The sequence below is a fragment of the Ceratotherium simum genome, chromosome 16 (assembly GCF_057802395.1).
Source record: "Ceratotherium simum simum isolate JZ-2026a chromosome 16, ASM5780239v1, whole genome shotgun sequence".
In the NCBI taxonomy this organism is placed as follows: domain Eukaryota; kingdom Metazoa; phylum Chordata; class Mammalia; order Perissodactyla; family Rhinocerotidae; genus Ceratotherium; species Ceratotherium simum.
Window position 1 is genome coordinate 55410133 of NC_141915.1, and position 14794 is coordinate 55424926.

The following is a 14794-nucleotide window of genomic DNA, read 5'->3' on the forward strand; positions in this document are numbered from 1 at the left end:
ACTTAGCTGAAAACAATGAACATATATCATCTCACAGTAATCTCAGTGCAGTTCAGCAGATGCCTCTGCCTAAGGGTTTCTTGCGAGGCTGCAGTCAGTGTTGGCTGGGGCTACAACCTCATTTGAATGCTCAACTGAGAGTGGATCCGTTTCTAGGCTCATTCACGTGGTTGTTGGCAGGATTCAGTTGCTCACAGACCATTGAACTCAGGGCTGCTCTAGCTGTCGGTCAGAAGCCTCCCTCAGTTCCTTGCCACATGGGCCTCTCCATGGGAAGCTAGTAACATGGCAATCACAGCAAACAAATGAAAGCCAGTAAGACTGAAGCCAGAATGTTCTTGTAACCTAATGGCAGAAGAGGCATCCTGTTACTTTGCCATATTCTATTTATTGGAAGCAAATCAGCAGGTGGAGCTCACATTCATTTCACTTCAGCTCTGACTGGGCTCCCTTTGTAAGCCCCTCAGCCACACATTCCTCAAAGACGGTGTGTGAACATCCCCTACTCATCTCCACCTCATGCCCAGATGGGGTAATCCTGGATTCACCTGTGACTTCAACTCATTCTCAGCATGGAAAAGAAAGCCACTTACTTAGGGTTCTAGGAGTGAACAGATGTATTGTCTTGCTAATTAACTCATCAAAAGGTGCGAGGACATCTTTCCTCAACTAGAAGTGATGTACCAACCAATTAATAGCCTACTGTCACACCTGTCTAGAGGGGCAGAGTCAAGGGTGCCTGCCACATTCCTTGTCCTGGAGGAAAGAGACCACGTCACCTAATAGGTGGTTTGCAATTGGATGCCCAAAGACTCCACCTTGAGTCTCACCCGTTCAATATTTTTACCAACAACTTGGATGAAGATATAGAAGGACTGCATGACTCTTCTGAAGGTCACACAAGTCCAGGGGATGGGAGGTGGGGAGTTAAGAAGAGCAGCAGATGAAGTGCGTCCTTTGTACCCAGGGCATAAGGGCTGAACCAGGAGAGAGAAAGGAACTTCTCTCCAGGCAGATGGCACTGAGTATAGAGGACAGAGAGGGAGAAAGAGCGAGAGGGAGAGGGGAAGGTTCATTCTGGAGCTGGGTCAGGCCCCCTTCATGCTGGGCCACTCCCCCTCAAGCAAGGATCTGAGCCCAGCTCTGGTTGTAACTTGTCACAAGGAAACCCTCCTCCAGCATCTACTGCATATGGGGCAGAGCTCTCAGCTGCCCTTTGAGGTAAGGCCTCCATTCTTCATCCACTTTGCTCGTTACTGGATACATGTTGGGCACTGTGCGCTCAGACAGATGTGGGTGTGACCTTCTGGGAGCTAACACCACCTTCCCCCTGAGTCAAGCAGGAGTCCCAGGAGGGCTGGCTCACTCCTCTCAGGTCCTTTATCTGCCCATCCCTCCTCTCTGCTGCCCTGGACCTGAACCAGCAATTGTAATGGCAGCTCCATATGGGAGGCCCTCCTACGTGGCCAGTGCCCTCCATGTATTATCTCAATTACATACAGATCCAAGAAACAGATGATGAGAGCCACCAAACAACCTCTCCTGGGTCCCATGGTAAGTAAGTGGCATCACTGGGGTTCAAACACACATCCTTCTGAGTCCAGAGCCTGTGTCCTTACACCATGTCCTGATGTCTGCCAGGCCACCCCAGTAAAGAATCCGGCAAAGGTGACTCAGCTCCCAGGCGCAAAAGTCTGTGGTAGGTCCAACTCACTTCCAGTTTCACATCCCACGGAGGGGTCAGAGCTGAGTTTAGGCAGAGAGGCCAGGAGCTGTGTCACCAGACAGAGAGTCGCCGGGGCAGGAGCTGCAGGTTCCCTGGGCCAGGCTGACCATAGCCCTCAGGGTGACGCTGAAGCCAGGCCAACCAGGTCGCACCATGGTAGAAGCTCAGGAAAAGGACGACCTTCAACAGGGACAGGAACAGGAAGTTGGCAAAGAGCAGGAAGGGCCAGGTGGGTGAAACAGAGTCAGGAAGAAGAAGGCTGCTGCACAGTCACACAGGAGGCCCCTCTGTACCCCACCTCTGGGTCCCCAACTCAGGACACAAGTCATGAGCCATCAGCAGCCCCCCACACTGGTTCTGTTAAGTTGTTCCCCAGAGGCAGGCCTGAGAAGGACAGAGAGAGAGAAGGGAAAGCAGGAGAGAGAAAGCCTAGCGGCTGATGAGGCTGGAAGCTCACTATGTGCCCTGGGCTTCGCGCTTTCCCAGTTCATCTCATGTAGTCCTCACAATGACCCTGTGCGTATGACACAATGTATTCCTCACAATGACCCTGTGAGGCCATGCTGTTATTATGTTTGTGGCAGGTTGTATTTTCCAAAAATGACCACAGCAATATTTCCAGTCCCGTGTGCTCTTCCGGAAGATTGCCACTCCCCTGTCAAGAGGTGGAGTCTATTTCCCATCCCCTTGGACCTGAGTGGGCTTGTGACTACTTTGACTGTACGGTGGGAGTGGTGCTGTGGGACTTCTGAGGGTAGGTCATATGAAGGATGCAGCGCCCACCAGGCTCTCTCTCGGGACACTTGCTTATGAGCCCAGCTGCCGTACTGTAAGGAAGCCCAGACCACATGCAGAGGCCACATGTGGAATTCCAGCCGACAGTCTCTGCTGATGCCAGGTGAGTGAACATCCACATGTAAGCGAAAGAGCTTCTAGGTAATTCCAGCCCCCATTATTTGAGTCTTCTAGCTGAGGATCCAGACATCCTGGAAGAGAGACAAATTTCCCAGCTGCACGCTTCCAAATTCCTGACCCGTAGAATCCATGAATATCATAAATGATTACATCATGCCACTAAATTTTGGCATAAAACAGCCATAGTAACTACAATCACCTCATTTTATAGATGAGGAAACTGAGGCACAGAGAAGCTAAGTAACTTGCCCAGTGTGCTCACCCTGTAGTGAAGTGCGGAGCTGCAATGGGGACCCAAGCATTGGGTCACAACTAGAGACGGGCGAGGAGACAGAACAGAGAACAGCGGCAGAAACTGTACAGGGCCCTGTGCTCTAGTTGGGACCTGCAGCTGGTACTAAGGTGTCACACCAGGCCCAGAGGTGCCCCAGCCTCAGCATCCCCATCAGGGGCCTGTCAAAGCCAGGACAGTGGGAACTCCCTGTGGGGATTCAGCTTTTCTTACCAGGCAGGAAGGCCTGGGCCGGACATGTGGCTGGTCAGAGCCAGGGTTCCCGTGCCAGCTGATGTCTCTGTGGTCCTCATCGCTACTGTCGCTGAGCCTGCAGACCAGGTCACAAGTCACTCTCTGTCCCAACCTCCCAATGGCTCAGAGTCTGCAGTCATCACGAAACTGCACATCTCACCTTCCTCAAGGGACACTGGGAAGAAAGGGACAGGGCAGAGAGAGGAGAACGGTCCTTGGGGGGTTGGGGAGGTGCCAAGGCCAGCCAAGAGGAGCCCAGTATGACTCCCTTTGGAGGCCCTCAGCCCTGTCTCACACCAGGACACCCCAGGCATGGAGTGATGTCTCCTCGGGAGCAGCCTGTGGGAAGGAGGGATCACTCAGGGGCCTCAGCCAGCCCTCAAGAAAGCCTCCCAAAAGGCCTTTGGGTGAGGCTCTGTCATGTTCCAGCCACCATAGGGATCTGGAAGCCCAGTGAGCACCCCAAAGGGCAAGACCCAGACCCTCCCTCTTTCCCTCACCCCCACACACAGATCAGGCACAGGGTGCAAAAGAGAAACACGGAAAAACACTGGTGGGGATTTGCACATGTTGAGTGGGGGCTCAAGTGAGGGGACTAATTACATACAGATGTGTTCATGTTGGGCTAAGAAGGACCAGGAGGACAGGCCTGGGGGACCCAAGGGAAGCCGTGGGGCTGGGGGAGGTGACAAAGCTTAAATACCACCTCCTCAGAGGGCCTCTCTTGTGTGCCCGGTACCTAGAGTAGGCCCCACCCCCCCAACACCATTTCCTCCCTACCTACCCCCGCTCCTCTTCCATTGCCCCTGTCACCATCTGCACAGATGAGAGTGGCCTCAGGTCTATAATGGGCTCTCCCCACCCCACCAGTGTTCCCAAGTGCCTCTGCTTTCTGTCCCTTTCTCTCCTCACCCCCTACTCCAGAGTCCACATCTGCCGTCTCCTCCAAGCCCACTCGGGGTGGGCTGTGAGCTTCATGAGGCCAGAGGCTGAGTCTTTCTACTCCCCCACCAGTCCACTTCTCCAGACCCGGTCCATGAAGGTTTGCAATGACCAAGGGAGAGCATCAAGGGGATGACCTGGAGCCTAGATGCAAAGCAGCGTCCCCTCCAGACCCTGGAGGTTTGTGTGTCTCAGCTCTGATTTGGCCAGGATGTCTATACCGATGGCTACCGTCTCGTAAGTCCTAACGAACTACCAGTGCCGTGATCAGTGCTTTCCAGCTGTCAACTCATTTAATACTTGCACTCCCTCCAGAGGCAATACTATTATTAATCCCATTTTACTAATGGGGAAAGTGAGGCACAGGCCAGTTAAGTAATTCATCCAACCCATACAGCCAGTGAGTGGCAGAGCTGAGACTCACACACAGCTTTCTGACTCCAGGGCCCAAGTTTTCACGCAACTCATCCCACCTGTCATGTTTACATGGGCACGGATGCATGCTCTTACTCACACATGTGCACACACACACAAGTGCATTCCTTCCCACCCTGGGCAACCAGTCCTGGGGCCAGGGCTGGACCCTCCCTCCACCTCTCAGCACGAGAGACCGGGTACCCCCAACCTCAGCCGATGCCAGGCAAAGCGGGTGGGGAGGTATTACCTGGAAAAATAGTCACTGCCAGCAGGGCCTGGGGGACACCTCGGGCCCTGTCCACTCCACACCAGTAAGTGTCTGCGTCTCCCTCCTCCAGGTGCTGCATGGTCACGACGAAAAAGTGCTCTCTGGGGCTGTCTCGGAGCGTCACTCGGCCGCGCCTCACCTCCTGCCCCGCCACCTGTGTCGTTTCAATGGCTAGGACACAGTCTTTCCAGTGGGGCCCTCGACACCAGAACTTCCTGTGCCCCTCCTCTCCCACGCTGTACTGGCACTTCATCACCATCGTCCCTCCTACTGTGCCGTTTAAGATACTGGGGATGCTCAGAGAGAAATAGCCTGAAAAACACAAACCCATTCACCTTTAGCCAGTGCGTCCTGGGGCTCCAGCCCCCCATCACTGCTCCTTGCAGCAACCTTGAATGAACAGACACCCATCCCTGAGTGACCCCCCATGTCCTCACACGCTCACCCCTCTACAGGAAACACCTAGTTGTACAAACACATGCCTACACGGGCAGCTGTGTTCCCCTCAGTTCTGTGAGCAAAATGATTTTTCTGCTGCTTTTCTAGGAGACCAGAAAAGTGCTCCCCCTGGAAAATTAACCGCCACCCATATAACACACATATACTTGTCTCCCTCAAACCCTTTCTCCACACTCACCTCTCTCTTCAAGACATTTTGACCTTCCTAAATCTCTGGAGGTGATATCAGCAGGAATCACCTCCCTTGGGTGATTTTTCACTGCTTTGTGAGCCCAACTTGACCCCGCTCCATTAAGTGGAGGGTGAAAGAAAATTGAGCAAGGATCCAGCACCATCATCATTATGATAGCTAATACTGATTGAGGGCTTAGGAAGGACCAGGCGCTGTTCTATGCTCTTTACAGGTGTTGATGGGTTTAATCCTCCAAGCAGCCCTCTGAAGGACTCGTCTATGACCATCCCCATCATGATCAGGCTTCATTAATCCCCAAATTAACATGGCATTAGGATGAGTGGGATTTGGAATTGGAACAGAGAGGAAGGGAGAGAAAGGGAGTTCCTCTCAAGTTACAAGACTGAGGCTGGAATATCTGGATTCTGAGAGAGGACCCAACGGTGGGTAATCTAGCTTTCACCAGGTCCTGCAGAGGGTTGGAGATGCTTCTCTTCCAGCCAGGGGAGTTAGGTGGGAGCAGAGACATGGTGGAAAGGGAATAAGAGGCAGCTGGGCATAGGCTGAAGTGTACGTGCTAACTAGCCTTACATGAACCCCTTTCTCACCCCAACAAGGACAACACACAATTCTACGTGTAGAAGCCCCTTTTCCAATAGCGGTTTATGCCTCAAACCACAAAACGGTAGATTTGGTGGGCAATTACCCCAAGCATAATTTTTCCCTTCTCCATCCACAAGGGAGGATACATGGGAAACTAAAGTAAATAGAACAGTGCTTGAAATCTTCCAGGAAGATTTTCCTAGCCTTCCATACCTCCTATAGGGAGCTCTCCATAGGTTCTCCTCCCTCCTGTCAGCTCGACAGAGGGGAGATGCCCAAGTCCAAAGGCCCACTTACCTGGGAGGCAGAGGAGCAGGAAGGCCCTGGAAAGATACGTCTTGTGGCCTTGATGGATCATTCCTTGACCGTTTATCTACAAAAGGAATAAAACTCTAGGCCCTCTTGTTCCCTGGAGCTCCAAAGCCAAGTTCCTGCCTCTCTTTTTGTGTTCCTCCTTCCATTTCTATTCTTGCTATCACATCGCTTCTTGATTTTTCAAAAACTAGTTCTCAAAACAAATGAATAAAAGCAGATCCCTGGAAAATTTTTTAAAAATATGTGTGTGTCTGCAGGTGAGGAGAGAAAATGATAAAAAAAAATTTTATGGACTTGAGGTAGTTGATAACTAACCTAGAAATATTAAATATGGTTGCTGGAAAGGAACTTCATCTAATCCAGTGTTTTTAAAAGTTTTTTTGACTGAAACCACAATAAGAAATACGTTTTACACGTCAGCCCAGAATTACCACCCATATTTATGTCTGAAACAAAAGTCTCATAAAATAATACTCACCCTTACTACAAACTATGCACTGGGATGTTTCTATTCTATTTCATTTTTTCAAATGCTGGTTGCAACCCCCTAAGTTGATTTTATAACCTAGTGATAGTAACTCGTCATAGCCTACTGTCCTAGTCCAATCCCCTCAAGTTAGAGTTGAAGAAACCAAAGTTAAGTGACTTGAACAAGACCAGCCTGTTTGGTCAGATGCAAAGCCAGGCTAGAACCCAGAACCCTGATCTGATGCACTTTCTCTCACCTTGGGTTACCTCAACGATGCAAAACACACAGTTGGTTGAAGAAATGACCAACTCACCCAGTCAGCCTCTCCCTTCTCTCTGAGGTCACCCTCACCTCTGGCTGAATCGCATCACTTGTTCCTGGAAGGCTCCCAGCTAGTCAACGTAACGTAGATCTTAGAGCTTTAGTTCGCGAAAATCCAAAGTAATTGTTGCTTCTTCAGCCCCTCCCTGGGGCTCAGGAAAATTCTCAGCTCAGTGGGATAGCAAGCGAGAGTGACAGGGGCAACCCTCCCTTTTGACTGCAAAAATATCATAATACTTACAAAGACAGAAGAACCAGTGGTGGCTGCCTCACCTTCTTTCTCCCTCACTGTCTCCTTCTACCTTCCCACCACTCCCCTCTTCCTCTCTCTCAGGCTTGAACAGGTACTTCTGTCTTCATCCGTCTCAAATCCAGGTCTATGGTGTGTCACAGAGCACATGACCCATGGCTGCTTGTCCCAATGTCATACCCCACCCCTGAGTTACCAACTTGCACTGTCAGCTCTGCCCCACTCTGGGGATATTCTGAGGATCAGTGGAGGGCGGGGTGCTATGGGCAGTGGCATTTTTAGCATAGCCCTGACCACTCCCCATCAACCCCCAAACCCACGCCCACATTCAGCTAAGATTGTTCAACAGGCAGACTCTGCAAGTGCCAAGGGCTCCAGCAAAGTTGCAGCATCAAAAGAGACATAAGAAACAAAATATTTGCAAATCATACATCCGATAAGGGATTAATATCCAGAATATATAGAGAACTCCTAAAACTCAACAACAAAAAAAAACAACCTGATTCAAAAATGGGCAAAGGATTTGAATAGACTTTTTTCCAAAGATATTCAAATGGCCAAAAAGAACATTAAAAGATGCTTAACATGCTAATCATTACTAATTAGGGAAATGCAAATCAAAACCACAATGAGATACCACCTCATACCCATTAGGATGGCTACTATCCAAAAAACAGAAAACAACAAGTGTTGATAAGGATGTGGAGAAATGGAACCCTGGTGCCCTGTTGGTAGGAATGTAAAATGGTGCAGCCCCTGTGGAAAACAGTATGGAATGCCTCAAAAAATTAAAAATAGAATTACCATATGATTCAGCAATTCCACTTCTGGAAAAGAATTGAAAGCAGAGTCTTGAAGAGATATTTGTATACCATGTTCATAGCAGTGATATTCACAATAGCTAAAATGTGGACCCAAATGTCCATCAATGAATGAATGGATAAGCAAACTGTAGTATATACATATGATGGAATATTATTCAGCCTTAAAAAGGAAGGAAATCCTGCAATATAATATAACGTGGATGAACCTTGAGGACATTATGCTAAGTGAAATGAGCCAGTCACAAAAAGACAAGTACTTTATGATTCCACTTATATGAGGTACTTAGAGCAGTTAAATTCATGGAGACAGAAAGCAGAATGGTGGTTGCCAGGGGCTGGGGAGAGAGGAGAATGGAGAGGTACTATTTAATGGGGACAGGGTTTCAGTTTTACAAGAAGAAAAGAGTTATGGGGATGGATGGTGGTGATGGTTGCACAACAATGTGAATATATTTAATACCACTGAACTGTATACTTAAAATGGTAAAGATGGTAAATTTAAATGTATATTTTACCACACAGAAAAAAACTGTAGGAAAAGAAGAGTTTCATCTTGGAAAGAACACTGTAATGAGGAGCCCTACTCACTCCCCACTGGGGTGGTATCAGCCTAGGCCATGTGGGGAGGAGCATCACTGGGCATCTTTTGAATGCAATTGATAATGATCTTCCGTCTTGGATAGAGGTGAGTGCAATTCATTAAGCTAGAGATACAGACAGAGGAGCAAGTGTTGGGAAAGATAGAGTTCAGAGCAAATTTGGACTCAGAGATACCCATAGGGAGAACACCATGTGAAGACGAAGGCAGAGATCAGGAATGCGAAAGATGCCAACAAACCACCAGAAACCCTCAGAAAGAACCAACCCTGCTGACACCTTGATCTTGGCCTTCTGTACCCCAGAACTATGAGACAATACATTTCTGTTGTTTAAGCCACTCAGTTTGTGGTACTCGGTTATGGCGGCCCTAGAAAATTCATACACTTATAGAGAGAGAAAGGTAATCTCTCTCTGGAACCAGAGGAAAGAAGAGGAGGATGGGAATATGGAAAATCCAGAAACATCCAGAAAAGCTTAGAAGTGAGAGGACAGCAAGCTGAGGACATTTACACCTCTGTGAAGGAGATTATTCCACTACAAGGAGCAAGAAGGTGTTGAAATGGGGAATTGAGGATTATGGTAAAATTTTGGAAAAGCAGCTATAGAGACTGGGAGAGGGAACTGATCACGGGCACGTCTCAGGATTGCTAAGCGTTGCTGAGGGCCCAGCGAATTTGGAGAATAATGGAGTGGCATTAACTGGCACCATTATTTAATTGTATCCAGCAGCACTCAGCTGCCCCAGAATGAAACAGGGACAAATGGGTGGCTGGAGTGATGGAAAACGAAAGATTTGAAATATGTATAGCAGAAGGACAAGGGGATAACATTAAAAATATTGCCTAACACCTAGTTCAAGTGATAAACTTTGAGGTCCAGCCTGGTTAGGGAAGAAAGTGAGGAAAAGAGATCTTAAATGATGCACTGGTCTGGATAAATAACGCTAGCTGCTATAACAATCAACCCTAAAATCTCAGTGGCTTAATATGATAAAGGTTTATTTCTCACTCACATCATAGACTAAGGAAAGTCAGGCAGATCTCCAAGTGGCAACTGAAGGATCTAGACCCCTTCCAGCGTGTGATGTCAACGCCTCCACACTTGTCTCTATTTTTATCATGGAGTGTGTGGGGAATTGCATAGGTGTCTTATGGCCAGGATGGAAGTGGTACACCTCATTTCCACCCACTTCCAGAAGAACCATGAGACTGAGGATCTCTAGTGGAATGTCATCAGAAACAAAATGCTTGGCCCTGAAAAACTTGCATTTCCACTTCCAGAAGATGAAGTGGACAGTCTTTTTCCTCTCCTGCCCACCAAGTACAACTCAACCCTGGATATTACCGGTAAAACAAATATAAGAAGACTCTGGAAGGTGGAGAGAGTGTAGACTGGCTGGGATCTTGGATCCCAAGGAACAACATAGGAGTCGGTGAGTTCTTCAGATTTTCTTTTTGCTTCCTATAGCCCAGACTTGGAGCTGTCCTAGACTGGAGGAGCCAACAACCAGGAACCATCAACAGGCACAGAAAAAAAAGCCCCAACACAAGCCATCTCTCTCTGTTGCCAAAGAACCAGGAAAGGGGCAGCCTAGCAAAACAGAAACTTGGACAATAACTTCCCTACCCCAGCCAAACCACAGAGAAAATGGCAGCCCAACCCACCCATGCCCCCAAAGGCAGAGCAGGGCTCCTAGACTTCCACCAACCAGGCTGTAACGAGAAACCTCAACCCCTCTGCCAGAGTGGTATCAGAGCAGGCTGCGTAGGGAGCCATCCCCACTCGGAGGTGTCGGTGGAGACCACATGGGGAGCCTGGACTTCCTCCCCACACACGCACACGCAGTAATGAGGAACCCTACTCACTCCCCACTGGGGTGGTATCAGCCTAGGCCATGTGGGGAGGAGTTATGAAGATATAATCAGTGGAAAGCCAGAAGTTACACCCTCACCCATCAGGGCTCAGAAAGCCTCCCTGGGGGCACCTTTCAAGGCTGGGTCATCTCACTCTCCATATTTCCACAGTCCCCCATACATTTCCAGCATGAACTTGGGTGTCTTGTAATTGCGGATAGAATTGTCTGCAGCCCACACTGCACTGGGCAGAGCTGTGCCTTGCCCCCTCTTGAATCCCCAGGACCTGGCCCAATATCTGTGGCTCAGTAGGGCTTAATGAGAGTAAACTGAAGGAAGAAAGGGAGGGAGGGGAGAGAACAGCCTGGAAAGGGCTTTGGAGAGATAAAAGAATGCTCTGCCAATGAGATAGAATATTTTGCATTAACCAAGCAACACATTAAAATTAAAGGAAATTGAAAATAGAGATCATTGAGCAATTTTGAGCCTCAAATAATGAATTCATGGAAAAAACCTCTCAGCTCTCTTTTGACTTGCAAACTTAGCTCAGCATGATAAGGCCCTCCCACAAGAAAAAATGCCCCTCAGGCAGACTTCCAGTGTGTGAATTTATTCCATACCTGCTTTCCCAGGATTTCTTGGAAAAGTATTCATTTTAGAGGATCACAAAAATTAGCTTTTATACGTAAAATGTGTTTTTCTAATAATTTAAAATTGGTTTATATGCTGCTGTATTTTTTACATAAAACTTCATCTTTAGTCAAAGGAATTCTATATTCAAAGAAATCCATTCAATAAATATCAAAATTATTTCTTTCTTGCTATAACACAAAGAAACCATTTACTAATTTGAACATGAATCACAAGGGGCTTTTTTAGAGGCAAAAAGGGGTCTACAGGATCATTTATGCTGACTCTGCCATTTTACAGATGTGGGGACCAAACTAGAGATGTGAATGCCTGTGCCCATGGTCACATGGTTGGATGGTCGTGGGGCCAGGAGCGGATCCAGGTCTCCGGATTCCCACTGCAATCTGGTGCCTAAAAGTCAGGTTACTGAAGGTGAAAGGGGAGACTATTAACTATCACAACACATCCATTGAGAAGCATAAAAAAAGGAATATGTGGTTACCCCAACTACGCCCAGAGTCTCCCCAGAGAAGATAGGAAATGGGGAAAGGAATTACAGAAAGAGAAGCTGTTATTTAGGGTCAAACAGAATGTGCACATGCATGGAGATGTCGTTATGGGCTGAATTGTGCCCCCCCCCCATTCACATGTTGAAGTCCTGACCCCCAGTACCTCAGAACGTGACTGCATTTGGAGATAGAGCCTTTAAAGAGGTGATTAAGCTAAAATGAGGTCATTAGAGTGGGCCCTAGTCCAATATGACTGGTGTCCTTATAAGCGGAGATTAGGACAGACACACACAGAGGGACGACCACGTGGAGACACAGGGATAAGACGGCTGTCTACAAGCCGAGGAGAGAGGCCTCAGACGAAACCGTCCCTGCCCGCACCTGGATCTCGGAATTCCAGCCTCCAGAACTGTGAGAAGTAAACATTTGTTGTTTATAAGCCGCCCGGCCTGTGGTGCTTTGTTACGGCAGCCCGAGTAAACTCACACACGTGTCTACACGAGGTGGAGGGAAGTTGATCTCACTCTAGGATCATACTGTCAGCCCACCAGCCTGGCGCTGAGACCTGCCGCTGCCTTGTCCTCAGGAAACAAGCCCAGGAAAACAAAATCGTCGCATGCCATCAACAGAGGAGTGAGCAAATTTCGGTGACATTTCAGTCAAATTAAGAGGCTGAGTGACAGGAACGCTTGGAAAATCCCAAGCCAGGTCTGAGCTGCCTGCTACGCCAAGTGCAGTTGTTTCCTCCCCACAGAGGAGACTCAGAATGCGGCCACTGCTCTCAAGTAGAGAAGGGCAAAGTCGCCTCAAGTTTCTTGTAAGAGACACACAAGTCTGGTGAGGGAGAAGGAAGAGCGTGCACAGCGCTCACTTAAAGCCCCTTGCTTAGGAGATGCTTCTTGCCTGCTCTTTTCAGATGTGCCTTTCTCCATGATTAGCTAAGGGAGAAAGGTGCCGCTTGCAAAATGAAACTGAAGTTGTAACTGGATTCAGCATGGGTGGAAGTTGTGTTTGAATTTCATGTGAATCTCTGCTCCAGAAAAAAACTGATTAATAAAAACAAAAAAAGGAAGGAAGTCAGACACTCTTTTCCCATGCTGGAATCAGTGTATGATACTTCATCCAGAGGCTCCCAACAGGATGAAGGCAAAAGCCCTCTGCCATTCCTGCCCTTTCCCTCAACCACTGGGTGAGCAAGGCCAGCCCTGGGGCCCTGGACACTGATTGTCATTGAAGATTCGTACCTTTGGGCAGAGGGCGAAACGATGAGGCCGGTGTTGTCCAAACTGAGGGTTTCGACCCATTAGTGGGTCTTGAAACTAATGTAGTGGGTCTTGAGCAGATCTTTTCTTTTCTTTTTTGTTTTTTTGTGAGGAAGATTAGCCCTGAGCTAACATCTGTTGCCAATCCTCCTCTTTTTTTTTTGCTGAGGAAGATTGGCCCTGGGCTAACATCTCTGCCCACCTTCCTCTATTTTATATGGGATGCCGCCACAGCACGGCCTGACAAGCAGTGCGGCGGTGCACGCCCGCAATCTGAACCCGTGAACCCCGGGCCACCGAAGCGGAGCCTGAGCACTTAACCAGGCCGCCACTGGGCCGGCCCCCAGATTTTTTTCTTATAAATAGGATATGTTGGGACAGATCAGAGTACACCTCAGGTATTAATGGTAAATACTGAAACTTTTATTTCTGTGTCGTCTAGTGTGGGCAGGATTGCAATGAAAACCAAATTTCTTACTGTGAGTCAGTGAAAAACAAAAACGTTGGAAGTCATGACCTAGATGGTGTTTGAGCACTTGACATTTAGTAGGGGATCCTCTCCCACTCTCTGTCTCTTGGTGCCCTTTATCTCCATCAAGCATGTTCTGGTCTGGAAAGGAGAGTAACTCTGCGTTTGGCAGACTTTAGAACAGGCAGATAAGGCCTGCATTTTCTTCATAAGTCTAATGGACTTTGCATTTTGCAAGTGAAGTACCCATCAGGGATGTGAAACAAGAAGATTCTTGTGGTTATGGCTGAAACCATTTGTTCACATTAACCCACTCGTGGTGTGTTTTTTTTTAAACACTCAATCCCAGCACAGACCAGCCTAAGAAAGGGGTGCTGGTGTCGGGACATGGCAGTGCACCACAAGGACCTGTGCAGAGGGACAACAGGCACACAGTGAGCGGTAAGCAGCTCCTGTGGCGGTGAGCCCCGGGTCCCCCGCCCTGCTCTCCTGCGTCTTCCTCCACGACCACTCTGGCCAGCTGACTCATTTGCCTTCATCCCTGTGAACAACTTCCTCACGGCTTTCATTTTTTTCATTTTTCATTTCCTTCTCTTCCTTCTATTTTAAGCTACTAAGGGATACAACATTGACAGTGCTAAGCATAGCCTGGAATGGGAGAGAGGGCTCTACAGAAAAGATCTGGAAAGCTGAAGGTGAGCAATGCCACCATTATGGGTCTGGAGGTCCGGGGACAGTGGCCTATGAGTCGAGCCTGAAGCAGCTGAGGCGTCTCCTTAGCCCTCATATCCACTCCGGACAGGGCTGGTGAGAGAACACTGGGGGGATTCAAGGGGAGGGAGAGTCCCCCAAGCTAGTGTTCTTAACTTTTATTGGGCGGAGGGGCTAAGCAGATGGTCTCAGTTCCCCTCGAGATTGTAATGAAAGCTATGGATCCACACCCCAGAAAATGCTGGATTTTACATAATATTTCAGGAACCCCCCCCAGGTTCCTCTACATATCCTAGGATAAGAACCCCCAACCTAAATTTGGTGCGAGTCTCTTATATACAAACGGCCCAGGTCCCTGACTTCTCATTTAACCAATATTCATTGTGCATCCAATGTATATGGAGTCCAATAATAGTGACATTTGTAATGCTGGAAACACGCTTTACAGCTTAAAATTAAAGGACTTTCTCAGACGTTGTCTCATTAGTTCTCATATAGTCTGATGAGGTAGGCAAGGATTACTATACCCACTTTACAGGTGAGAACATGGAGA

General features: G+C 48.3%; 1 protein-coding gene across 1 annotated transcript; it reads right to left on the reverse strand.

The window, feature by feature from the left end:
- Nucleotides 1-1777: 1777 nt before the first annotated feature.
- Nucleotides 1778-6386, reverse strand: LOC147915068 (CMRF35-like molecule 5). Its single transcript, XM_087441892.1, has 4 exons — nt 6326-6386; nt 4774-5106; nt 3151-3243; nt 1778-1956 (listed from the first exon to the last, which is right to left on the reverse strand). The coding sequence occupies exons 1-4, from the start codon at nt 6384-6386 to the stop codon at nt 1778-1780; spliced, it is 666 nt and encodes a 221-aa protein (XP_087298018.1).
- Nucleotides 6387-14794: the final 8408 nt, after the last annotated feature.